Source organism: Tauraco erythrolophus, chromosome 31, assembly GCF_009769465.1.
Source record: "Tauraco erythrolophus isolate bTauEry1 chromosome 31, bTauEry1.pri, whole genome shotgun sequence".
NCBI lineage: Eukaryota > Metazoa > Chordata > Aves > Musophagiformes > Musophagidae > Tauraco > Tauraco erythrolophus.
The window spans coordinates 603442-630231 of record NC_141495.1 but is presented as its reverse complement, the minus strand read 5'-3'; the positions used below and the strand labels follow the sequence as shown (position 1 = coordinate 630231).

At 46.9% G+C, this 26790-nt stretch overlaps 1 protein-coding gene across 8 annotated transcripts in view; it reads right to left on the bottom strand.

The window, feature by feature from the left end:
• SCN8A (sodium voltage-gated channel alpha subunit 8) overlaps positions 1-23351 on the bottom strand; it is a 42787-nt gene extending 19436 nt beyond the window's left edge. For 2 of the 8 annotated variants that reach the window (XM_009992284.2, XM_086628652.1), the window contains exons 1-12: positions 23076-23351; positions 15654-15772; positions 14118-14207; positions 13877-14005; positions 11414-11505; positions 7586-7807; positions 6778-6841; positions 5985-6126; positions 5096-5302; positions 4261-4548; positions 3515-3874; positions 1640-1775 (exon numbers count right to left, since the gene is read on the bottom strand). In XM_009992284.2, coding sequence (XP_009990586.2) covers positions 1640-1775; positions 3515-3874; positions 4261-4548; positions 5096-5302; positions 5985-6126; positions 6778-6841; positions 7586-7807; positions 11414-11505; positions 13877-14005; positions 14118-14207; positions 15654-15772; positions 23076-23351 — 2125 coding nt within the window. Of the gene's footprint in view, positions 1-1639; positions 1776-3469; positions 3875-4257; positions 4549-5095; positions 5303-5984; positions 6127-6777; positions 6842-7585; positions 7808-11184; positions 11277-11413; positions 11506-13876; positions 14006-14117; positions 14208-15653; positions 15773-23075 lie in introns of all 8 variants that reach the window. The other 6 variants (XM_086628650.1, XM_086628651.1, XM_086628649.1 and 3 more) reach the window with 5 other exon arrangements.
• Between the last annotated feature and the right edge of the window lie 3439 nt (positions 23352-26790).

The window sequence follows — 26790 nt, the reverse complement described above, 5'->3', positions numbered from 1 at the left end:
GAAGAGTTGGGTCAAGTCTTTGTACTGAGCTTCACTGACATCTCCTTGGTCCCTGCTCCATCACACCCGCACGAGGCCACCAGGAAGTGAAGTTCTAAACCCACGTAACAGCCTCACGTGGACGTTGTGATTCAATCCCAATTATTTTAAACCAAGGGATATATTTAACCCAGAACTGATCAAGGTAAAACGGCTGAAATTGAAGTTACAGATTCTAAACTGTCTTTGGTGCCAGTTTTTAAATAACTTAAATGAATTCTGTGCTGAATGCAGACACGGTCTAAAAGAGGAAACACATGACGTAATGCTGCAAAGGATTTTAACAGGAACAACCTGATTAAGACAAACAGCATACATTTACAGAAATCAAACACGATTATGTGTCCATTTTTTTTTGTTGTTGTTGTTAAAGTGGCTTATTTTGAGTGCTTAGGGGGAAAAAACTAAAAATCAGGAGTTCCCCACCTCTATTCTTTGACTTGCAGTGGTTCCATTCAGACTACACAGCTGTTCATGCTGAAGTTTTGGGTTTTTATGGGTAGGGAAAGGACCACTGCGCTCTCTCTCTCATTGGTTCTCTGGTTGCTTAGGACTGAGTTGCCTTGGAATTTCTGAAGTTAAAAAAGAGGACCGTAGCACTGTAGCCTGTGGGCGTTTGCGCAGGAGGGAAGCAGCAGCAGAACCTTCTCTGTTTCTAAGTATATTTAGTTTTCATACAATTTTATTGCAGGAGACAGCAGGAATTTGAGATCATCAACCTCATATGGCTGCTGTTCACAAATTCTTGCTGGCTCCCGCATAACAGATTTGGAAATCTCATCGCCGTGTGCTGTCCGTTCCAGCATTTCCCTCCTGCAGAAGTCCCTTTCTCTTTTGACAGCTGTCACATCTCAGATCTTAGTGCAGCTCAAATCTTTTTCTCCCACGGACTGTAAGCAAAGGAGGGTCTCTCCAGTCCTTGGGAATGGCAGAAGACAGAACATTCGTATCAGACATTGTCTTAGTGCTATCACCTCCACAACTCATTATTGTAAAATTACAACTCTTTGTTGTCTTCACCTCTGTATCTATAGAATTCAGATGCAAAACCAAGTGAAATCGAGTCTAATAAATACTTCTGCATCAATAATGACTCCGAAGAAGCAAGTTCAGGCAGAACTAAAGCATGAGTGTGTACTCCTGGGAAGCAGGGACAGTCAGTTGTGCATGTCTGAAGGGCACAGGTCCTCTGCCAGCTACTCAAGGCTCAAACCTGGTCTCTGCTGTGCAGCACTTGCCCGAACAGATGGGGCCTGACCTGAGCGTGTGCTCCCCACCTGCACCCTCTCCCTGCTCCCTTCCAGACCTGCTATTGCTCTAATCCCCTCAGCCATCTCCTGAAGTTCACCATGACCATCCTCCATCACCTTGGACAAACGGAGCGGACGCCCGTGCCCGTACCTGTACTTCGTGCCCGGCCGCACCTCTGGCCGTGCAGAGGGACGGCTCCGGCACAGGGCACCCAGGGCAGATGTGGGGTGAGCAACCATCCCACGGCTGCCAGGTGGATGGTCCTCTGCCCTCCTACAACACACCACGAGAGGGCAATCGATACCCACACACTGAAACCCACCAAAGGCGACCTTCCAAGCACACCTACCCTCAACAAGGGTGTTTGTCAACCCAGTCATGACGCTGTTGGTTCGATCCTTTCTTCCATAGGATGCGTTCACCTGATCCATCGAGACCAAGAGAGACCCACCAGGCTTCTTTCTGATTTCGATTTCCGTAGTACCCTGCAAAATCCATATGATAATTAACACAAACTCGTCGTCTTCCCAGGATTTTACATACTCTCAGTCCAGAAATATGGCAGGCATGCCCAAGAGAGAAAGACATCCTTGTTCCTGCCATCCTTCTCACTTTCCTACGTTATGTAAGTGGTCAAACCAAACCTCAAGCCCTCATTTCTGCTACCACCAGTGCTTTGCAGCCTTAGACAAATTAAGGACCGTATTCTAAAGAACATTTCTAATGAAGACAGCTGCAGTACGAAGTAATTTACACTCTGGACTACTATCGAACAGCACAGACGGGCAGCGACTCTTTTAACTCGTTCACTTTACAACCCATCTGGTCAGAGCACGAACTCCACCATTAATTAACAAGGTTTAGCAACTGAGAATTCGACAGGATCAACATTTCTTTCAAAATCTGCACCTGGAAATTAGGATAAAAGCAGCTGGGCCACATCACTGGCCGAGATCCGGCGGAGATTTCTCCCACTCTAACCCACTATGAAGCTGATTTTCCAACACGACAGGGACGTGACGCCAGGTCTCGACTTCGCCCCTGTGCAGGATCACTTTGCTCCCCCTGGAGCAAAGACCATGCCCAGCTAAAGGCACCTCACAGCCTCCCTCCTGAGATGGCTCCGGAATGCCACTCTCTGCCAGGCACAGATGATCTCGTGGACTAACAGATAACTGTTTTTTTCCCTCATTTGTGAACCGCGCTCTCTGCGCAGCCCATGCAGCTCTCCTACCACGACAGTTAATTGCTCGTTGAGTGTTGAACTCTCTCTACACACAGAGTCAGCAAAACAGCTGCCAAGTAATCCTTTCTCTTCTACACATGCATCGTGCAGGTTACTGTTCCTACCACGTTCATGCTGTGTTAGAAAGGGTTAAATACTGAAGCAAAACATTGTATTAACATGCTAACCAGGGAAGAAAAAAAACAGGTAGCAACTGATGCTTAAGGTAACTAATTAGGGTCAAATAGGTTGCAAGAATTGAAATAATTAAAGAAAAAAATAGCTTGGAATTTATAGGCACGGTAACCAGACTTTTCTCAGAAACAATTGATTCAGGTATCTCCCAAAAGTTGTTGTTTCAATCTCATCCCAATTCTTTTACGCCCCACTCAGTAATACTCTGGTTTTTAGAGCTTTGTTTCTCTCCTGCATTCCGAAATGTTGATCCACTAAAAAGGTTACTCAATACCAATTCAACTAATTACAGAAAGTCACAGTCAAGGAAAACTCAAAAATTCAAAAAACTTCTTTTTAAAAAAATCCTTATTTTACTAACAGTTTCCCTCGCAAAATTCAGCGAGGGCTAAAAGATTGTTTGTATTTCCCTTTAAATCCCCAAATATTTCACTGTGGAGAGAGCATCAGCAACAAACTCGGGTTGGTTTCCCCAACATACGCCGAGGACTCCTGCTATTATTAGTCCTTTAATTAAGGACTCAATTCCAAGCCTTTTTTTTTTTTTCCCCAGGAAGCCAGAGGGAGAAGGGAGGCGGGTCGCTGAGTTGGAGAAGGGAAGAAAGGGGAAGTCAAGGCACAGGGTGTTTAACCCAACACAGACTTTATCGTCCGTGGTCAAGACAGACCAGCTCTGGTTTCGCCAGGGTCCTGGCTCGCTCCCAGGGCGGCAAAGAGGAGAGGAGAGGACGCACGGCCATGCCTACGCTGCCTACTCACTGCCTTCCTTACACTGCCATCGGGAGCTGCCTTATCTATTTTCACCTCAGGCAGAAGGCGTCCCCCAGGCATGCTGGAGGGTGGGCCACCGATGAGGGACACCACGCCGTTACAGTCCACCGTGCTGTTCCTCTTCACGTTGCGGCGGAGGTTGGGGAAGATGCGGGAGGAGCGGCTGCCTTGGCTGTAGCCGCTGTAGCCGCTGTAGCTGCTCCGGCGGTCGCGCCCGCGGATGGGGATGAAGAGGGAGTCTCTCCTGCCTTCGCTCTCCTCCACGGTGCTGTGCTCGTCGTCGGCGAACTCGTTCTCGGAACCCGGGTCACGGAACCGCCCTTTGTAACTGAAGATGCTGCTCTTGCTATTGTGTCGGGAGAGAAAAGGGGAGCCTGGGATACTGAGGAGAGACTAGGAGGGAGAAAAGAAAGAACGACAACAGCGTGAATAGCGTGGAAGGAAAGCACTGCAGTGCTGTCAAGTGCTGCTGAAGTGGTTTCGCTCCCTCTGCGGGTCTACACAAACCATCACCACTTCGTCGTCGGCTACGCTTGAAGAGCTGTTTGCTCTTGGCTGGCTGAGCTACATTGGTGAAGGCGTTATCCAGTCACATTCCCTACTCCCAGGAACCAGCCGTGCCAGGCTGAGCGTGCAAACCTGGCCTGTAAGTGTCCTCCTGGCCCACGGCACGTTTAAGACAGTGGGCAGCTTCCTTTGACACACTAATCAGGATCTAAACTAGAATATTATCCTGACTATAAGCAAGCACAAACATTAGTGAAGGAAATGAAAGCTACCTGGTTCATGATGGAAAATTTCCTCCCTAGCCTGTTATCCGGTAGCCGGAACGCTTTCCTCCTCATGCCGTCCTCCGATTCGGACTTGAACACCTTTTCGTTGTCACACTTCTCCTCTCCTTCCGACAGTTCTTTGTCCTTTCGTTTTTTCCTCCTGTTTCGACGCTCCTTGGCGCTCTTGGAACTGAGTTTGGAAATCTCCGAAGAGCTCCGAGACATCCTCCCCCCACCGTCATCTTCCACGGCCTCCTCCGAGACTGTCCCTGCCGAAGTGACCATGGCAGCAGCCTGAGGGGGAAGGCGAGAGAACGGAAAAATAAATCGGATCTTACCACGATCAATACTCGGCTTTAAGAAAGAGTGTGGCTTAATGCACGGAAGCACGAGTCTCTGGGACACGACTGAGATGTTTGTTCTTGCCCTCGGAAGAAACCTGCAGCCAGGACTTGTAGAAGTCTTTCCAGTCCACTTTTGCAGGTCCTAAAATCCCTCCAGTCTCTCAGCTTTGTTTGCAAGCGTTTGACCAACAAAGACGTACTCGTCTGTCCTGCAGAGATATTCCTGCACTTCACTGGAAACTCTGGGAACACTTAAAAATTCCTTCATGAAGGCAGTTTTCTAATACAGAATAAACGCAGCAAGCTTGCATATAATTCAGGAAAAACCAGCAGCAGCAGGAAGGAGATGAAGCACAACGTCAAGCCCAGGCAACAGAGGACGTGACACCAGGGTAAGGCAGCCACAGAGCTGCTGCGTTTTTTTATTATACATCACTGCCCTGTAAAAACAGGCAAATAAATCTTAACAATATCTGAATGCATCAAAAATCACCGACCTGTGCTTCTTCCTGCTGCTTTTTCAGTTGTTCTAACATGGCCTTAAATTCTGCCTCCTTCTGCTCTGCCTCCTCCAGCGTGGCCTGGTTCTGCTCTTCGTAAGCCATGGCCACCACAGCCAAAATTAGATTAACCAGGTAGAACGATCCCACAAAGATCACCAGGACAAAGAAGATCATGTAGGTTTTTCCTGCCGCTCGTAAGGTCTGGAAGTAGAAGAGCATGGTAGAGGGAAGAGAAAAGGAAAGGGGAAAGCAATTTGAGAGGGACACCTGATACGTGAACGGATCCCAAGTTTCTTGACCTGAAAGCTTCTATGAAAATATAGCGGTGCTGAACGTTTAACGTCTCAGCACTTCCCTGCAAAGCACTACGACACTGCACATTCATTAGCCATAAATGCAGAAGGTGACATCCCTCCTCTTCTCCTAAGGGAACATCCAACAGATGCAAACTGAAAAGGATTCAGAAGCACAGTGTGAAACTCAATGCTCGGATTCCTTTAAAACACAACAAAACAGAAGAAAAGCCATTTCAGCAAGGTCCCCACACCATCCTCAGGTTACAACGAAACACTCTGCCCTCCAAAGCGCCCGAGCACCTTCCGTGGGCAGAGCTGAACCGCACACCACCTCCCGCAGCACGCGGTCAGGTTCTTCCAGAATTAATTCACAGCTCAGCTGCGCTCACGCTGAGGACCCACCATCCCTTCTGGGCTTAAAAGTACGACACTGGCTTGCAGGTAATGTCCCCTTCCTCCTGAACACCCAACATCTCATCGTGCAGCTTTACTTGTAGTTACTCTCTCAGATAGGAGGAATAAACCAAAGCTTTTTGTGGTCCCGAAATTCTCATCACGTCTAACACTGAAGCAAAATGTTTACTTACTAATTGATACAAGTTTTCCCAAAAGTCCTGAGTCATAAGGCGAAATAAAGCCAGAAAAGCCCAGCTGAAAGTGTCGAAGCTCGTGTAACCGTAGTTGGGGTTCCGTCCTGCCTTCATGCACGTGTAACCCTCCGGGCATTGGCTGTGGAGAAGACAACGGCCGTTTCAGGGCATCGAGGCAGCAAAAGGGACAGGGCAAGTGGACAACATGCACGTTGGCCGTGCTTACGGGGATTTTCACAACCCTCCTAACAAAGGGCACGCATTTTGCTTTCCGGGTCAAGTAAGAACAGCAGATGAGGCACAGAGAGGATTTCAGAAGAGCCCTGTTATCTTTGTCCTACGGAAACACGACGTGGCAACGCGAGGCTCTTCACCCGAGGCGAGCTGGAAGGACCAGCTTTTGCCCAGGTGTCTTTAGAGCTTAAGGAGTGGGTGAAAAACCAACTGGAGGCAATAGCACATGGAAAACTTCCACTCCTGAACCTCCATCCCATACTTCTCTGATGATTCTTATGGTTGGGGTCAGAGGGAAGTAATGCCACTAGTTGGCATCATTAGCCGTAGCTGCCTCCTGAGATGACATGAAAAATGTCAGCTTACATTGTATTAGTCAAACAGATGGTAAAACAATGGATTAATAACTAGATTAAGAAACATGAAACCTTCTTACATTTGAAATAACACCAGAACCAACAAAGCAAGCAGCAGGAAATATTCCAAAGGTTTTGCCATCGTTAGCCAACACCAACGGTAAGGAGAGTCTCTACTTTTAATAACGCTCAACACTCACCCTGCGTCTGAGCTGTTACCACAGAGCAAAGGATCAGGGGCACCAGGAATTATGTAAAAATTTGCTGAAGAAGATGAAAAAGAAAAGATTACACGCACACACAAATGGAGTTAGAGGATTTAACACACTATAGCACTATAAAAACCTTCACTTCAGAGCCCTCTAGATCCCCCTACTGATAAAATCATCAGTAAACTAGTTCAGCCTTAAGCAACACCAGCCCCACTAACTGTGCCTGTGTCTAAACACCTCTCTGGAAGTCAGTACAGCATTTTGAATAAAGATTTAAAACCAGCTGACTGCAGAGTAGAGAAGCTCCAAGTGAGAAGGGAGGAAGAAACTGAGTTACGAAAACTCGGAGGCTGGTTCCTGGATCATCCACAGCTCGGAAGCCCTGCCAGCGTGGAAGGATGCTGTGAAGCACAAACAGGCACCAACAACTTCATGTGTGTTCTCCGAAGAACTCGGCAAAACTAAGTGAAGGACCCGAAGTTCAGCCCAAGGATTTAAACAGGCAGTTACTTCCCCTTTACCATATTTAAACAGTTTTTAATCGGAAACAAAACAGGAAAAAAAAATGCATTTTTGACAAAATACACAGCTGAAAGAGCACAGCCAAGATCTTCTAACAGGATGAACCCCACTAGATACACCTTAACAAAGCCAGGCTTCTGAAAATGGAAAATATCTGAGCAAGGGGCTTTTACTGCACAGAGCTGGACACACCACGTTACGAGCCAGAAATCCTGGTCAGCAGCGTTAAGTCAAAGGAGAAGGTTTTAGGGAGCATCAGTGCAGAAATACCTACACATATTGTTGGTGTATTCCTCCCAGTCAAAGCCCTTCGAGCCGTTATCCAGCAAAGTCTCGTTCACATTAATTGGCCATATCACACACTTGTTCCTCAAATTGCCCATGAACAGCTGCAACCCGATCAGAGCAAAGACACTGAGACAGAACACTGTCAGGATCATCACATCCGACAGCTTCTTCACAGACTGGATCAGGGCACCCACGATGGTCTTCAAGCCTGCAGAGAAGAAAACAAGACTAGAAATCGCTCCTGTAGGATGAAAAAAACCATTGAATATTCCAATACATACAGTACTTTAGGACTGCTACAGGGTGGCAAAAGATTGTTGCTGCAAAACAGACTACAACAACTCTGGAAGATCAAATGCCTTTCAGACCATCTACATCTCAAGTTTCTACTGCTTAACTCAAGAGCTGAATCTTTCATTTAACTAATGGGGTTTGTTCTGGGTTGGGCAGGATTTCAGCCAGAGTGGGTTTTACCAAGGCTGTTGGGATCATTAATAGGCAGGGCTCGATAATAAAAGTGAGCTCTGGCATAAGCCAAGATTCCTGCCCGTTTTCCACACCAGCCTGGTCTGTAAGAGGAACCATCCATGACCTGGGGGAAGAAGACAGCGCTAAGGCTTTCAGGAGGCAGATCTAAACAAGTGAGAATTTGGGATGCAGGAACAATAGAGCCCTTTAATGAGCCTTTCGGATGTTAAGTAGGACGATCTTGCGTTTTTAAATGAGTAGTGAAGGAGGCTGAAGGGAGGAAGGAGGGGAAAAATAAATAATAATAATAAAAAAATCACAGATCCAGCTGAATTTGGGGCTAATCAGATCCAAGTCTCTGGCTGAGGCCACGTGAGCATTCTGCAATAAACCTGTGACCATTCTGTACCAGCAGAGGTTTGATCCAAATCCAGAACGTAAAAGATCCAAAAATACATAAAGAAAAAAGAATTCTTATAGGAGGAATAACTTTTAAAAAAGTCTTTTACTTCAATCTCCAAAACTTTCAATCAATGCCAAGGCCCTACTCCAACACAAAGCAGTTTTTTGCTGTTCCTTCTGGCAGACAACCAACCATTCCAGCACTCATTGGCATGCTCATCTCCATCGCTCAAAATGCACCGCTCGGCACATGCAGCCATTTACACCAGTGCTCCTGTTTCTGGTTTGTATGTTGCTCTCTCAGAGGCATCTAAGGAGAATGGGGTTTTGAATCAAGATGACAAACTGGCAGCAAGATTGTCCCCAGTCCAAACACAACTTCGATAACTTTCAGCTGAAGCAATCGCCTTCGTGTCCCGCAGATCCAGATCCCTTCATGTACTGGGTCCTGTTTAACGCAGGTGTGTCACAGGCTGGCAATGCACGGAGACTGATGGCATTAGTCAACTAAAATACCAATAACTCCAGTGCCAATAAAAAAAAAAAACCAGCTTTAGAGCACCACAGAGTTTGGCACAGTCTACCAAGCCGTAAGACAAAAGTGGTATAAAATTCCCATTCCGTTCCATGCGCTGAAGCAGAAGGGGAATCCCTTTATGTTTTAATATTAAGCTTATTCTAAAAATCACTCCTTCCCTGAGACAGGACAGCACTAGAACCCACAAAGAGCACTCGATGCCTAAATTCACATTAAATAACCCAAAAGGCTAATTACACGAACGCTTTGCATTCCTCACATTGCTGAGCCACAAAACCCAGAGGGGAGCGAGGTCTGTGCTTTACCTACGTGCTGCACAATCTCAGCTGGGGCAACCCTGTCCCAGAGCCCAGCAAATAACCAAATAACCAAAGTTTTGCCATTTACAGCCGCGGACGTGTTCAGTGCCCATCACTCCAACAGGATCCCTCGGCTGCGTGTGCACCAGATCACCCCCTTAATAAAAAGCCTGGCTGCACTGAGGTTAGAAGGGCTCGGATCCACCCCCCCCGCTGTCATTTGAAATAAATGGAAAACTCCATGAATTTTGAGGAGTATGGAGAGAATGACACAAAACTGAAGGGCTCTGCTCCTTTCCACAGGGAGACAAGGCATGCTGTCACACGTTTAGTACCCAGCTCATTAAAGTTGCATCATCTTCACTTTGCTACGATTACGAAAGCAAAACACATCCCAAACTTATGTTAACATCGATGCTTTTCTTTGAGCAAGCCAGTTAATACCAGCAGCAGGCTGACAGAATCCCAACTGCACTTCAGATCCATCTGGGGCACTGCTAATAGCAATTACCAAATATTTTTTGCCCTTTGTGTGTGCGCTGCCAGACATTAAGGAGGGCTGAGTAAGAACGTTACTCCGGCATACTCTCATTCGGTGCAAGGGAAGCAGGTGCCACTTAAGAACATCATGCACAACAGCCATGTACATCTGATGGGTTTAGCAGTCTGGAATGGGGACAAAAGTGATGGGCCCCTACAATTCCATAGTCTCTTTTCTGGCAAACGTATATGCAAGCGTAGCCTGAGAAAGCAAAAGAACCATTATCAGTTAATGCATTAGGAAATAAAACACAAAAAAAAAAAAGAGAAGAGCAAAACTCATCCAGGGATTACTTAGGGTGCCTACCTTGAGACAGGTCAAGCACCTGAAAACTGGAAAACTACAGATGCTACAGTGCCTATGAAAATTGAGTCTGGAGCTTGACCTTAAAATTAGGGACATTTTTGAGAAACCATCTGCACGAGACCTTTCTACACAAGAATTCAGGATCAGAATCATACTCTCAGTCCATAAAGCCTCCACGGTCTCTTACACTGAAGGAAAGGCCATCGGTTATTCTTTGATTCCCAGATTGAGTTAAGAGTCTAGAAGGAGCTTTGTAACTGGTGGTCCTGCAAAGTCCATCTCTGGGGGAGGCACGTGAAACGGGCAGGTCTATGAGTCAGGACTGGAAATGGGCAGGTCTATGAATTAGGACTGGAAATGGGCAGGTCTATGAATTAGGACTGGAAACGGGCAGGTCTATGAGTCAGGACTTCTGGCTTACTGGAAGCACAGTCAGTACCTTCAGGCCACCCACTGTTGCATTAGCAGCTGGCAACTGGTTCCACTACAACACATAAATGCAAAAGCTGGTAACGCCAACACTCCATCCAGCTCAGGCTATCTCGGAATGGCAGCACCAGCCCTTTCTGACCACGGGGCAGCAAGTTTATTGTCATTTCCCTGGAAGACGACCTGCCCCAGGTCCCATCTGACTCCAAGTAACTGACGTGGCCTCACGCAGAAAGGTTTTAATCACGGTTGGGTTTTGCTCACTGATGATAACGGGATGACCCCCTGAGCAAGAAACCAGCCTCAGGAGGAAGGGAATGCCTGATCCTTTATTCTTCTGGAATTAAACTTTAGGCCTGGCTTTGTTTTTGGCAATCAGCTATAGCCACATGCGCAGGGAGGGATGAAGAAGTATGGAACAGCAGATGCTCCATCCCATGGCCCTGAAGCTTTAATTTCAAACTACTCTGTTTGTACAGACTGCAAAGCCCATCAAAAATATCCCAGTGCCGTTTCCAAGAAATAAGCAATGCAGGACGAGAGGGGAAGAGATGGAAAAGGGACACACGCAAGCCCAGCCTTTAATGCTTAATGGTTCTCACCTGGAATAACAGAGATAGTTTTCAAAGCTCGGAGAACTCTGAAAGTTCTCAATGCTGAGACATTCCCAAGGTCCACAAACTCTGTGACATATCTGCAATGAGGGAGGTCACACACAAAAAACACCATGACAATACACACACCGCAAGGAAACAACAACTACAGACAAAGCGATACGGCACTCACAGGGACCTGTCCCCAACAGCTAACACCAACCGGAGGCCGCCTTACCTGGAATTACAGAAATAGTTTTCAAAGCTCTCAGAACCCTGAAAGTGCGCAGAGCTGAAACATTGCCTAGGTTTACAAACTCTGTTATATACCTGCAGAATTAAACCAGAGTTAATGGCACCGTCGGGGTCACCTTCCTTCTCACACAGCTGGCTGTCTGCAGGAAACAGCTCGTCATTTCAAAACGCTTCAGAATTGGCATTTCAAAGAGAGAGAGAGACGTAAAATTTCAGAGCCAAAACGTGGTTTGAGTCTCTCCACACTGCAACCAGCTCGCCCGGGCGCTCGGTCAGACACCGGCGCTCTCGCCTACGCGGGACTTGAAAATTTAACGCTGTGTCTACAGGAGGGGTAAGTGTAACTGCTGAATCTGCGAGGGGACTTGGTGGCATCACGCCAGTTCAGTGGCTTCGGGTGTATTTGCTTTGCTTCATGTTTTTAGCAAAGTGTGATCACCTTTTGCTTTGATTTGTGTCCTTTGTTTCAATCCTTTACGCTTTACTGAAGCTGGAGAGGGACTTTTCCAAGGGCGTGTAGTGATAGGACAAGGGGTGACGGCTTTAAACTGGAAGAGGGGAGATTTTGATGGGATCTAAGGAAGAAATTTTTCACTCAGAGGGTGGTGAGGCACTGGCACAGGTTGCCCAGAGAAGCTGTGGCTGCTCCATCCCTGGAAGTGGTCAAGGCCAGGTTGGATGGAGCTTTGGGCAACCTGGTGTAGTGGAGGGTGTCCCTGCCCATGGCAGGGGGGTTGGGACTGGATGATCTTTGAGGTCCCTTCCAACCCAAACCATTCTATGAGTCTACTACCTGTTTGTGAGCTGCAGGTGGGTGTGATTATCCCCATTTTACACGGGGATAAACCTGAGATACACAGAGGATAAGTGCAAAGGGTAACGGAGTTGTATTTTACTGCAGCTTAGAACAGAATTATCTCCTCTGTGCTGTCTGGGGAGAAACACGGTATGAAAAAGAAAAGAAACGCACAAAATTCAAGATTTTGTGGTGTGGAAAGGCCACCACAAGCGCTTCATAGAACTTGGACCCTCTTAGTGGGATTTAAGGAAGGGTAAGGCTCCAACCCTTGTTGCAAAAAAAGGATTGTATTTGGAGGCTACAGTTGGAACTGGATGATCTTTAAGGTCCCTTTCAACCCAAACCATTCCATGATTCTATGACAGGCAACCTCCCTGGAAACGAGGAGGTCACGGGGTGGGATCACTTGGAAATTGAGCACATTTATTTGAGACCAACGCCCTGGGCCTTTTAAAGCCAACACGCTGCTACTCGTTCATTGATCCAGAAACAAAGGAAATAATCAACGTGCCGGTCGAATCCGATCGTGTGCGCAGAACCGGGGGCCCCGGCCGCGTTTACGCTGCGCACGGCAGGTCCGGTGAGGAATGGGTGATATTCCAAAGTAAAACTAAAGGGTCAGGGAGCTCCTGGTTATTTTGCCTTTTGTCCGACTCGTTGCATGTCATTTAAATGCACGACTAAAAGGCAAGTAGAAAAAGAGCAGAAACTCAGGTGAATCAACAACCTTGGATGCAGAATCCAGCCAAAAAAAAGGCTTTTTATATGATTAAAGTATTTTACTTGCAATTAAAGTATTTTATTAAAGTATTTTATTTGCAATTAAATTCAAGAGCTCTGAACCTTTGAAAATGAGGCTCCTGAGCTGCCCTACATGATCCCTCAGTTTTCATCGGCCGTTCTTGACTACGGGAGCCCAAACACACACATGTGTGATATTCCAAAAACAAATGTAAAAGGGGGGGGGGGGGGAAAAAAAAAATCTTTTCCACTGGCGACTCAGACTACCAGTGACACACACCTGGGTTTTCACCAGCAGTACTAAGCCTAAGCAAGCATCAACCCAGAAATCTGGCGTGCATCTCCCAGTTCAGCTGTGAATTCAGGCATCCCCAGGAATCCTCACTGTCAGCCCAACGTAAGCTGAGCTGGCACAAGAGAAAAGAACGAGGAAGGAAAATAAAGTGTCTCCTTTTCTGACACCACACCTTTGTTGGAAATGGGTTAATAACTGCCCGACCTTAAGTCGCAGCCCGGGAAATTTTAACATGCAAGTCCAGGGAGAGAAGGAGTGGTAGGGACTAGAGTAGAAAGATGTTTGGCTCCTGGTCTCAACAGAACAAGCTGCCACTCTGGCACATGAGCAATCGAAAATGCCAGACACTATTATAAAACCTTATATTAATACAGAATAATTTTTCAGAAAATCATTATTTTTTGCAGCAGCAACTCCACGGAGTCACATTTTACATCTGTGACCCCGGTCAGGCTAAAGCTTTCCTTTGAAAAATCCAGACAGAAATCTTTTGGGGATTCACTGAAGTTTTCTTTGGTTTATTTTTTTCCTTCCACATCCACCCTCTTCCTAAGGTCTCATCCCCTCCCGTGTGCCACAAAGACCTGAAATAATTGGAAAACACAACTTACGCCATCATGATCACACTGAAATCCAGCCAGTTCCATGGATCGCGTAGGAAAGTGAAGCCATCTATACAGAAACCTCTTGCAATAATTTTCACAAGTGATTCGAATGTATAAATACCAGTGAATGTATACCTGTCACGGGGAAGGAAGAGAGCCGCGCTGAGAAGTTTGTAGGAACGGATTTCTCAACAGAAGGAAAAAAACATTCCGTGGGATTCTTAAAAACACAAGAAGCGTTACTTACTCCACATTCTTCGACCATTCGGGTGGGTTACTAAAAGTCATGAATACACAGTTGGTCAAAATAGTGCACATAATGATCATGCTAAATACTGTAGGACACAGTCAAGGATCAAAGGGACACCAGTGCGGCTCTTCGCATCACCTGACGGCTCCCTGAAGATCTCTGTACCCCGAAAAATTCAACAACTTCCAGTCTATTCTCTGCAGGCTACAAATAAGAGCCCAGGTGCTTCCATGCGAAATAAGACTATATCTAAATAGTATTTTTATGTCACCGTTCAATTTATTTTACGTTTTCCGGTATGTCTTAGCAATTCCAAAACCACATGCCTGAACGAAAATGTCTCCCCAAATAATTCCATCTATTCAGTGACATCGAAATACATCCAAGAGGAAAGCAGTGTTGCAATCCATGGACACCTAGGACTGAGCCTGGAGAAAACCTCACGAATCTTTCCCAACATCTCTGCTCCCTCTGCATGTTGGGGATCTGGTGTGGTGTGTCTGCAGCTGGAAGGTGCTGGACTGACCGACTGGAGGAGCGTTGCAGGGACAGCACAATTTCAGAGTAAGAAATCTGATTTTAACTATTGAATCATTAGCAGAATGGTGAAAACCAGGGTCAGATCCAAAGCTGTTTGACTTCCAGAACTGTTTAAGCAGACTCAAATGGATCTTCCATCCACGCTCAGGATCCACTGCCAGCACCGCGGTCTCAACCGGACAGACCTGCACCTCCCAGCTGCATCCCAGCACACCCAGAGGGGAGGAAAGTCTACGAGAAATAACGCACGAGCCAAAGGAAACGTTCCCAGCCTCAGATCCCAAGCCGACTTTGAAAAGATGGAAAAGCTTTTTCTTCATACGAGATGCAGGAGGGAAGGACACAGAAGCCTCTAAAACAACAAACATGTTTCCGTTTTAGAGTCACTTTCTAAAAATAAATGAATAAACAGGGCAAAGCAGCTCAGCCAATACACTACTTTTTCTTTTTTTTTTCTCTCCTAATAACATGCAGATGATGTTTCAGAAGCTATCAGAGCTGTCTGAAGGCCAGCAGCGGAACGTTTCTCAACAGCCTTCCCGTTAGAAGGAAGTTTGAGAGACGCCAAAAAAGCAAGAAATTAGTCAGCGTCTAATTCCATACACGGTGTCTTTGGCTCCTTCTCCAGATACCAACTCTATTTAACCACTTTAGCAACTTGTTAAAGCTCAACTCCTTCATGTGAAGCATAACCTCAAACCATACCTGTTCCAACACTCACCAGTGTCCGTGCACTGATGGAAGCACGGACACGGATAAGTACGATTTAGCAGGGAAAATAAATTAGAAGTTTACTTGATCGGTTGTGTCTGAAGGGCCACGCTTTTTCATTCAAAAAAAGCACTTTTTTGTGTGTGCTCTGAGGCCAATCCAGCTTCACCAGGTGCAGAACTGCCACTCATACACATATTTGAATTGAGCGATACGACAACAGGCAAGAGATTTTTCAACGAATATACAAAGGCAAAAATCACTCGGTAATAAAAAGGATATGAATGTATCAAAATTTTAATAGCTATTCTTCTAAACAGATTAAAAGGACTTAAAATGTACAAGGCAGGTGTGGCACTAAATCGGAAGAGTGTTTTCCCTCTGTTTAGTACTACAAAGGTCTGTAGAGAAACAAAGAAAGAAAAAGAGAGAGAGAGAGAGTTAATGCACGGAAATCGAAGCATGAATTATACAAAAGACGATGAACAACCTCCACTGTAAAAAAAACAGCATTTTCTGCTTTTTTAAAGAATAATCCCCTTTATGAAGCTACCATTAGGGTAAGACATACCTACCAGTACATCATGAATAATTCTACTCCAAACCATCGGATTTACTGGACACCTCAGACGGAGCAGAAGCCCAGTGTGCCATCCAAGAGCGCCCGTTTCCATCACGCGAGGGCAGGAGCACCATCACCCCCACCTACCAGATAAGAACCGAGGCCCAAAGCAACTAAGGACCCATAAATTTGGGAGCAGAACTGGCAGCTGAACCCAGGCTTCACGCTATCACCCAGTGCACACCACCAACTTTAGGGCACAGTGTTCGTGTCACCTGTGCCTCCTTCCCAAACCTCCCACAACGAGCCGTGTTTTTACAAGACAGCACCTCACCTGCAAATAAAGATTGACAGGTAAGCAGAAAGAAAACGTCCCAGCAGAGTCCCCCACCCCAGCAGACACCAGTCAGGCACCCATCGTCCCCACTCGGTGCAATTCTGAGCACGTCCCACGTTGGTGCACCAACTCCCAGCACCGTCACGTGCTCTCGTTGACTTTAATTAGTGAGATGTTAAGGTTCCCTACTTTCTACAGAACCTGTGGAATGAATCATGTAAACGTGAGGCAGAATCGATCTCATCTCTCCATCACCAGCCTTAAAATCCAGACCTGCTATTTCATCTCCCCGCCAGCGAACACGCACACGGAAAAGCACCGGGAGAATCACACGCGGCCATCTGGAGAGGCAAAATTAGATCCGTGGTTGCTTGATACCAGCACGCTCACTGCACCTACCACTCAACTCGATGGAAAAAAGGCAATTTGTGGGCACTGAAAAGCCAAAGCCCTTTCCCCAGCACCATTTTCCCGTTTGGTCCCTCCGGGATGCTGTGGCATCGGCGAGGCAGGATGAATCCCAGAGCGCTGTGGGGGAACGGAGTGAAACTGGACCAGTTGCAGGCTCCGTCCCCGGCACCAGCCCACCGTTTGGCACAGCCCTGAGCTTCCCGGAGTCCAACACGAGGGAATCCACGAGGGCTTTCTGCCAACGCAGTCGCTGTGCTTCCCCAGGAGACTCACTCTTAGGAAATTTGTCATTTCCCTCCTGGTAAGTGAAATAACGTATTTTAGCTCGTTTGGCTAAATTAGACCGTTGAGCAGTAAATTATTTGAAAAGGAAATCAAAATCAGATTGTGGTTCAGCACTGGGTGAGAAGGATTAGTTAGCATAACCACTAATGCATCTCCCAAGAAAAGCACTTTGAAGACAACCCTGGACAGCTCTTAAATTGCAGCATCACGAACTAATGAACAGATCACCTTGGCGAGTAACAATGTTCTAAAAGTTCAGAAGTTTTCAAAAATTGGGGATTCCAGAGTGGTTAAGGGACACTCGATTTTAAGAACCGGCTGTTCCTCCTTCCCTGGCACCACAAACTTTTCCACTCACATACCATTCGTTTTTAAATCTTTCGCTGTCACCGGCAGAGGCTTCGGAACAGGACACCCATCCCGCTGGGATGCTCACAGGCTGCGTTTGTGTCCCTCGCCCAACACTGAGCTCTCAACTCTACCACATCTTTTAAGCACTGAAATCTCCGACGTGACTGTGCTGAATGTTACGTGGGCACAAGGTGAGCTGGACAAAGTCAGACATTCCCCCAAAACCCCATGTCGTGGTTCTGTGAGGTGGCTCAGCGTCCTCATGGCTCCATTTCTTCACGGGAAGGACCACTGCGGAGGAGCAGGATGGTTTGCTCAGATACAGCTCAGCAAGCCAGAAGTAAAACCGTTCCCCCCGTGGAGCCCCAGGCACTTGTGTGCAGCTTCACAGACCCAAACCAACCCAGAGACTCCAGACATGCACTAGCAGAGCAAGCCAGACCGTCACGGAAAGCGGACGTCACCTGCTCCATATGGACGGTCAGAGCAGTCCCTCCTTTGTGTGCTGGAGGGATTACTTGGAAATGCACCTTTTCAATAGCTATTTCATAAAAATCAACCAGGAATTTGGCATTCCCTGTTGTAACACAAGCTGTTTCATGCAACGATCAGGGCAGTCACCCACCAAACATGAACTCCACGTCCTGCTTGCCGGCTTCGTCCTTCACCTACTACCTGACCTTACATACGGCAGCTCCTTGTTTTCCCTTCTGTGCTCCGTCCAGTTTTCTCTTTTTAGACCATAATGCTGGTTGAAATTATTCCTGTCTATAAGGCCCATCATATCTGGGCCTCTCAGGACAACCGTAACGCAAACAAGGTGCGTACATTCCATCCTGCTCATCGATTCCCACGCTTCCGACATCCACTGCTCCACTTCCCCTGTGGATCTTATAAAATCCCAGGTAAATCTCCACTTGGCCTCGTCAATAGAAAGAAGAGCACAAAAGCCAAGAAGCATTTGGCAATTTAAAACCTTATCTTAGTTTTTCGTTATGCTGCTGACACAGGAAAACTCCATTTCAAAATGGCTGCGCGCTCTTAAAACGTTTGCTGGTTCAGGTCCAAGAACATCCTTAAGCCCTTTCAAGATCGGCTGAGGCAAAGCTCAGATCTCAGAGGAAGGTGCTACCTGGAGAAAGGCGTTTTGCAGTCTTCTCCTAAGAGAGGAAGGCTGGTGGAGCTTTCAAAAGGCTCAGTTTGTTGTTAAAGAGTTGGGAAAAAGACTCTGTCCGCTTTGGTTTTCTTACAGTCGGCTTTACAGACATCTGGGAAATAATTCCCATATAGAAAGAAGTAGGATCACAAAAGATGAGTCTTCTCTACATCAATTTGTGAAACAGCACGTTGAAGCAGCTGTGCCGGAGAGCACGACAGAACTGATCAAGTGATGGCGAGAAGCATCCCAGTTACACCAAGACTTAAAATACAGGTTTTATCTGAAGCGTTTCTGTAATGGCTGAGCAGTGAGGAGGAGTGGGCAGCAGATTTCAGAAGAAAACAGCTTTCTGAACAGCCTAAGAACATATGGAAGCATATTCCTACGGTGGTAACCAATGACTGTCTTACTCTTGATGTGGAGAGCGACGACTTTCCGATGGCACCCTGAGCACGTCCACAGAATCCCAGAATCCCAGAGATTGGAAGGGACCTCAAAGGACCATCTAGCCCAATCCCCCCTGCCGGAGCAGGACCACCTAGATCAGATCCCACAAGAACGTTGCTTGAGCACAGCTATTTTCAAAATTAATTCACAGGGAACTCTGGCACCCCGTAGGCTGAAGAAGTACATACCGAATTCAACGTCAACGCAAAATATTTGTCAAGCCTGTTTTGGCTCGCAGAGGTGTACTTCCTAATACAGAAAACACATTATTTAATATTTATTTTTACATCCCTTCCCCAAAAGGGGACGAATTTATTCTTTTTTAGTAACTTACTCTTCACCACTGAAAAGCTTATGCCACATTTTGCTCTTGCTTTAATCTCGTTTCAAGCCCAACATTGGAAAAACCCTTGACCTTTCTTGAAACGTACTGAATACAACATTTGAAAGATATATTTTAAAAAATAAATATTGTTCAACATGCAATACCGAGAAACTGATTGGAATCTAAGTTTCAGTGACATCACAATCTGCCTACGTAAGGAAACAGCGGGGAGAGGAGCGAGGAAGAGCACGCTCGCTTTTCCTGCTCCTTTTAAGCCTACTGGAGAGATGGAGCGGAAGAAAAAAATAACATTAAACATTCAAGACCCAGAAAAGGTAATTAGCTTTTGGAAATAAGGATAAAAGTCTGATTTCTGAGATGGTCCCGATTCTTCTCTCTGTTTCAGTGACGTCACTGAAACGCAAAACCCAGGAATGGCGCGGTGACCTCGCAGGGCCATCGCCTTGCTCTACAGAAGTCGTAAGCGAAGGCTCCTTGAAGCACACGTGTGCCTCCTGCAAGCTGGTCTCTCGCATCCCTGTAGTTTTCCCAGTTCCACGCAGTCAAGGTGACATTCTGGACCGGAGGGCCCATTTCCAAACCGTGCACGCGACTTGACGAAGTTGCAAGTCATTCCATTGGCACATATGCACCAGAGAGATCCTCAGGTGCTCATCTGCAAGCTATAGGTGACCTCAGACAATCCCACTCTAGCCTGAGATGTTCCTGGATGTACGGACCAGTCTTCTACAACTGCAGGGATTATTTTTTTCCATTGAAATCAATCCACCCAAGCTTATATATGGTCTCAATTCCCAAATATTCAGGGACCTTCTACTGCCTGGTAAATGGAGGCATTGCAGAAGCATTAGCAGCACCTTTACCTTGTTTAGCAGCAAGTATGAGATTCATACTGAGTGAAACAGAAGTTGCTTGTGGAAAATGACCACAACCTGGCAAAAGTCACGCTCAACAGGAAAGAACGGGGCAAAGAGTAGTTCAGTAGGAGCGGTAGGCTAGGCCATAGATGGAAGAGAAGGAAAGAGAGGTCTAAAAGATGGAAAAACGTTAAAAAGTAGAAATATTAATAAGGAAATAAAAGAGGATGAAGGTCTCTACCTCTTGCTTAAGCAAACTCTGAAGGAAGACTAGACTATGAGGCCATCAGCTGCGTTGCTTTCACTGCTGGGATGCACACCTAGGGAGCTTTCCCGAATTTTGTTTGCACATGTGCACAAGGAAGCTCATGTACCTGCCTTTGGGGTTTTTCCAATTGGAACGTTTCAGGTTTCCACAACAAGCACCACGGGCAAGTATCGCTTCTCCCATGTGCTTCAGGGTAGGAGCTGAAAGGTGATCCCTATTTGCAAGACAAAGAACCATGAGAAAATTCTCTCTGGTGCTTACATAAAGACAAAAAGGAGCTAAATTAGCTCCAAAATCTGCGAAGGGTGAGCAAAGGGACTTTCTGGATTCTGCTAAGAGTCATTACTCCCGTTTTGCAAAATGAAACTGAGCAGAGAAAAGAGAAGTAGCTCGGACAAAACCATCGCTGGCAGGGCTGGGCTCCAAACCCAGGAGTTCCGACTCCCTGTGCCACGGTTCTGTTTCTAGGTCGCACTGTTTCTCCTGCCAAAATCAGTTACAGGCCACGGGAAAGTCCAGCTTCTCCGTTAAAACGCAGTTTCAGTTTCCTTGGATAGACCAAGATCACTGTGTCCTGCCGCAAGGAAACGCTGGTTTGTTCCTACGCGTGCTGTACGTTCAGCTTTAGAAGGAAAGACCTATGATGCAAAACCTTCTGGCAAATGCTGGAGAGGGGGGGGAAAAAAAAAAAAATCTTGGAAAACTTCCCATGATTCAAGCAGATTCGCAATTCCTGATGATTCAGAGAAGGGCTTTTTTTAATGACCTTAAAAAAAAAATTCTTAGTGGGAAGTCACCGACTCTTTGAAGCACACACCTCGGCTATCGCCGCGCCGGGGCGGATGCGGAAGCAGCGGAGCCATAAAACGTGGATCTGATGTTCATGGGAAGAGAAGGCTCTTCACCCAGAACAGCAGGTACGAGGCTGGCAGGGCTGTGCCAGCCACTCTCCTGGCTCCAGAACCTTCCCCTCCACCCGCAGCTGCTCCGGCTCCGCGCAGAGCTCGTGTCTCCGCACCGCGGGCGCGTCGAGCGAGCAGGCGCTCCGCAAGCGGCTACCTGGAGACATGACAGATGCCTTCGAAGTTGGGAACGTGGCTTATTTTTCTCTAAAATGGAAAGATTTATTAATAGCGTTGTGTTGGGAGGCAAATACGGAGACTGACAAAGCGTGAGAGCTCGTGGGCTTTCCCTCTGCCTCCTACTTCTGGTAGAACGTTGAGCCAACCATGAAGCCTTCGCACAACGCTCCAGGACGTGGCAGTGCCCACTGGGCACTGCTCTCCTACTCCAGCGAGAAAGACCATGGCCCAATTCTCCCCCGTGCCCTGTCTGTTCAACCACATGAACACACGGAGGGCACAACCCACCCCTGCTCGGATCTGCAGCGACGTTCCGTAACACCTACTCCGGTTGGGTACGCACAGCCAAAGAGATCCTGGGAACTGCTCTTCAACTACAGGTCCCTTTTTCCCAGCCTGCCCACATCAAAACCAGGCAACACCAGGCTTAATACAGAGAAAATATTTCTGAGGGATAACGTAAGCCACCTTCTCAGCAGCACCAGCAGCTGTCAAGACGTTTCCTAAGTACAACGTCCACCTGAACACCAGTTGCCTGGTATTCAACACATACACAAAGCACCTATTTCGAGGCCCTGTTGCGAGTTGGTACGTGTACCCGTGGCGCTACTGACACCACAAATAAGCATTAAATTCACCAGTGTAAATGCAGAAAAGAATGATCCGTTGTACCCAACGTGAGCAGTAAATTCCATTGATTTCATGTGAATAATGCCCCGTCAGCCACAGAACCACTTCTGAGTGTGGCAAGAAACGTCTGCCTCAACACAAAGTCACAAAATACGTTGTTGCCCAGGACAACTCACGGATTTTACATGAGAGCCATTCTACCCAAGTTTTGAACGGTCACATCACACGTATGGTCAAACCTCCAGCTTCCCACGCGGCACAGCCAAGCCCGAGTGAGGGCTGGTAATCATCTCAGCTCATTCAAACTAAATTTCTATCAAAGAAAGCATTGAAATTAAGAGTAGAAAAGAACCTCGGTTTTAAGTCATCCAGTCTTCTACGAAAACCAGTGGTCATGCTTTTCCTTAATTCACCAGCAGAAGATCCCCCCCCTTCCATTTTGCTTACTCACCACCTCCCTCATGACACCATTTCTTATTACATCTCAGCACCCATGAAAGTCTCTGCCATATCGCCGTAATTCCACAGACAAATATTTAAAAAACAAAAATTACGAAAACGAAAGCAAGTTAATTGGTTTGTCTCACTTCTTTTTTGTCACCATTCTATATCCCACTGCTTCCTAACAATCAAATTCAGCCTGAATTCCATGCAAGTAATGAAATACACACATAAAAGTGTTACCTCTCAATTAAATTCTTCTTATTGCCCTCATGGTTAAAATTGGCACGTTTGCACAACTCCACCTATTTTTAGCTTCCAGACCTTGTTTTCCTAACTCCATTCAAGCAGGTGCTTAAAAAACTGATCATATAATCTTTATTAAACCTCAAAGGAAAATATATAACAAACCAAACCAAACGAGCCCCATCCAAAGACTCCGTTCTTTGTCTTCTACTTAAACCATACCCAAACCTGCAATTTCCCGAGAAAAAGGCGGTTTAGCGACTTCTTTTCTTGCAGACTCACTTTCTGGGTCATGTAATAAGGGTCAAAGTCCTCCAGTGGTACAGCAACCAGGCCTTTTGGGATGTCCCCGTAGATGAAAGGCAAATTCTTCCCCGCCTCAAGGTCACTGTTTGGTTTTGGTTTGCTCTCTTCATCGTCATCCCGGTGGCTGCTGTCTTGCTTTGGCCGCTTCTTCTTTTTTAACTCTGCGATGTGTTTCTCGATGTTGGCCAGAGACTCCGGAGTGAAGGGTTTAAAACTATCAGGGCCCGGTGGTGCGAGCAGCCGTGCTGCCATCTTTTCATCCTGCAGCAACTTCTTTAGTTAATGTCGCACCCCGGACCGGTCAGCTCTGCAGGGGAGCAAAGAGCAAAGGCAGAACAAAGTCAGTCACTGCAAAAAAAAAAAAAACCATGGACAAGCACGTAGCGTTGAAGATCCAAAGGCAACTCTGGTCTTCACGCCCTCCCTGCTGCTTCTCCATCCCAACCCAAGCTCCGGGAGATGCACGCCAAGCGCCGCACGCCGGGCGGACCTGCCCGTCCCTGCCCACCGCGCCGCTTCCCCCCGGTTTTACAGCGCAGGCGGAAGCGGGATGCAGAGCTGGATCTCCAGCAGCGCCGTGACGCCTGTCCCCATCGGGGTGTCTCCGGAACACAAACTCTATTCTAGACTACGGAAACCGTTCGGAAAAGCAACTGTACCAAAACCAGCATTTTCCTGCAAAAATGGTTCTACCAGTCATCGCTCTCTAGCAAACTGATTATTAGATAAAAACTGATTATTAGATAAAAATTCCAAGTCTGCTCTATTCCCAGGGTCGGGACAAAGTGTTCAGCCTCATCTAAAGGGGCTGGGGTTTAGCACATCCCTTACCTCGTTAAGGAGTCATTTAGCAAAGCACTCCCCTTCGTGCAACACAACGGAGGAGGAACGTGGGGCTGCTGTATGAGAGCGCAGCAGCCAATGTGCACGGAATTGCTGAGCTCTTCCCAAAAAAACGCTCCTTTGTGTCCTGTCAGATATTACTGCAGTTAAGGAGAAGTTTCCTTAACAACCTCAGTGTGTCGGAACGGGTGTGCAAGGCAGGTAGGAGCAAGATCGTGGTGGGTTCACCTCTTCCTACCCCGGGGCACGGCACATCTCTACTACAGGAAGTCGAATCTCATCCTTCCATTTCACATACACAGAATTATCAGGGTTTCTATTCATTTCAGGCCCTAAGAATGAAATAAAATTAGACTTTCATCAAGTAAAACGATCATTTCTGGAAGTTCCATTTCTATAACACACAAGTTAGACACTGAGTCTTCTCTGCATCAGATGCGACGCAAACGAGCGCTTCTCCGTGATAAAAAGAGAAGAAAAGGGAAGCACAGCTGAGGAAGACCTCGCAGAGCTTCCGACCTGCAACGGAGCGCAGACCTCTGCCAGGGTTTTACGCTGTCCCTGCAAGGAGCACCTCGCTCTCTGCCCCGGGTCCTACAAACGAGAAGAGCGGCGAGGAAGTTCGTTTGTCTGAATGCAGCCGCCTACAAACCCTCTGCAGCTCTGCACCTTCTGCCAAGCTCTCACTCGAGAACCAGCAGCAAGAATATATTGCATTTCGGAGCTACCGGCGCCTCTCCCAGCTTTCCACGCTCCGGGAGGAGGCCAAGAGAGGAGAGGAATTACAGAAACCCTGCACTGATGCAACAGCACTGCAGTACTGCAGGCTGGAATACAACCCAGCCCTGACACGCTTTGGCACCTCAGGGAGGAACCCGAACCCCAAAGTGGCAGCGAATCGGCGAGGAAAGGCAAAACAACGGCGAGCCTACGGCGCAGGACGAACCCGAAAGCTACGTGGGATAAGGTCCCCTAAGTGAGGGGAAAAAGATCATCAGAAAGGTCAGATCTTTCATGCCAACGCACACACAGCGTCAAAATAGATATGAAAGATTTGGAATGTCTGGAAGAATGACTTCCGAATTCCTTGTGAACTGATACAGGACTGAATCGTTACAACTCAGCTGTTTCAGCACGACGTTGGCCACCAATGGCCTCGCCAGCCCTTGGCTTTGAGGACTGTGCTCTCTCCATGTGGGAAGAGCTCACAGAAGCCAGAGGCATCGCCAGGACCGGGGCATGGTCCCACCCGTAAGGACGAGCCGGGACGCGTTTGCCCATCCTCAGCAACGGGCACGCTCTGAAACCAAGAATCACAACTTTCTCTGGATTGCAGTGGACTTCATGACTAAATACAACATAAAAAAACCAACTGAGTCCTTTTTTGAAGAACACCTGGGGATCCCAGCTGTTAACATAGTACCTGAGGTATCTCCAAAAGCCACAACGTCTACTGCAAAGCATCCTCCCAAGTGATTCCAGGCTACTCCTTGCCTCACTCCAGCTGTGACACGGCCACTCACACATTTTCTGAAGGCTCCGAGTCACACACAAATCTAAAGCTGCACCACACGTGTAGAACTTCATCCAATGCTGTTCCCACCTCAGGTTTTATTTGGAGATCCATAAAACTCAAGTATTGATCTCTCTCTTCACGTAACTACACAGCGTAGCCTGGGATTCTTCTCACATAAACTCAACCAGGTATTTCTAGAGTAGAATCATAGAATCCTGGAATGGGTTGGGTTGGAAGGGACCTCAAAGATCATCTAGTTCCAACCCCCCTGCCATGGGCAGGGACACCCTCCACTACACCAGGTTGCCCAAAGCCTCATCCAACCTGGCCTTGAGTAACAACAACAGATTCAAAAAAGATGGCAAGAGGGGGAAAGAACAGCCACGTCTTGGTCACGTTATCTCTAGAAACATCACAGAATAGCCTGCTGGTATTAAGGAAAAATTAATTTATTCTATTCTTGCAGCATTCGCATGCGTTTAATTACCAAATTTCCCACATACTGTGAAACTCCAGAGCAGCGTTGGGGATGTGGTCTAATTGAATGGCACAGATAAATATGTAAGGCCTGAATTTAGAAACCAAAGTAGCTCAGGGACACAGTGTAAAAAAGGGAAAAAACGAAGGCACAAACGAATGCCTGATTCGTATGCACGATCACACAACCGCCAACTAATCTGCTACGTGGCCACTTAAAAAACCAAACCAAACCAAATCCAGCAAAAAATCCTGAACAACACCTTCCCCCTAATCAGTTCCACAACTGCACATCACAGCGGTTTTGCAAAGATCCCATCCATTAATAAATCAACCTTCATTCCTTGGGAAGTTCCAACCTGTCCTGACTTCCTTTGTTTTCCCAGTAAATTATCCCACACTAAGAGAACAGACCAAACTAGGATGTAAATTGAAAGGATGGGAACGGAATGTTTATTTAATTCCTTAAATCAGACCTGTACAGCAGTTTTTAAATCTTTGATGGCACAGCATTACACGTTCTTACGGTGACGAGCCGAGCGTTGCGGCTCCAACAGCCAAGCCCTGACCTTCACCTTCACCCACCACACAGACATAACTACCCAAGATGTTTCAAAGAGCTAGTTTTATTTAAAAAACCCAACAACACACAGACAAACAGTCTGGAATGCCTCGGTTACATGGTCCCACCAAGACCTCCGGGCTCAAGCGCAGAGCAGGACACACGCAGCCATAAACCAACGCACTTCCAGCCCCTTCTGCCAGCAAGAAGTGGTTAAAACTGGGCATGTGGAGCATTCCAGTTGTTACTGGAGCAAAAAACGGTGAGAGTATTGAGGATTTCCACTTCTGAGA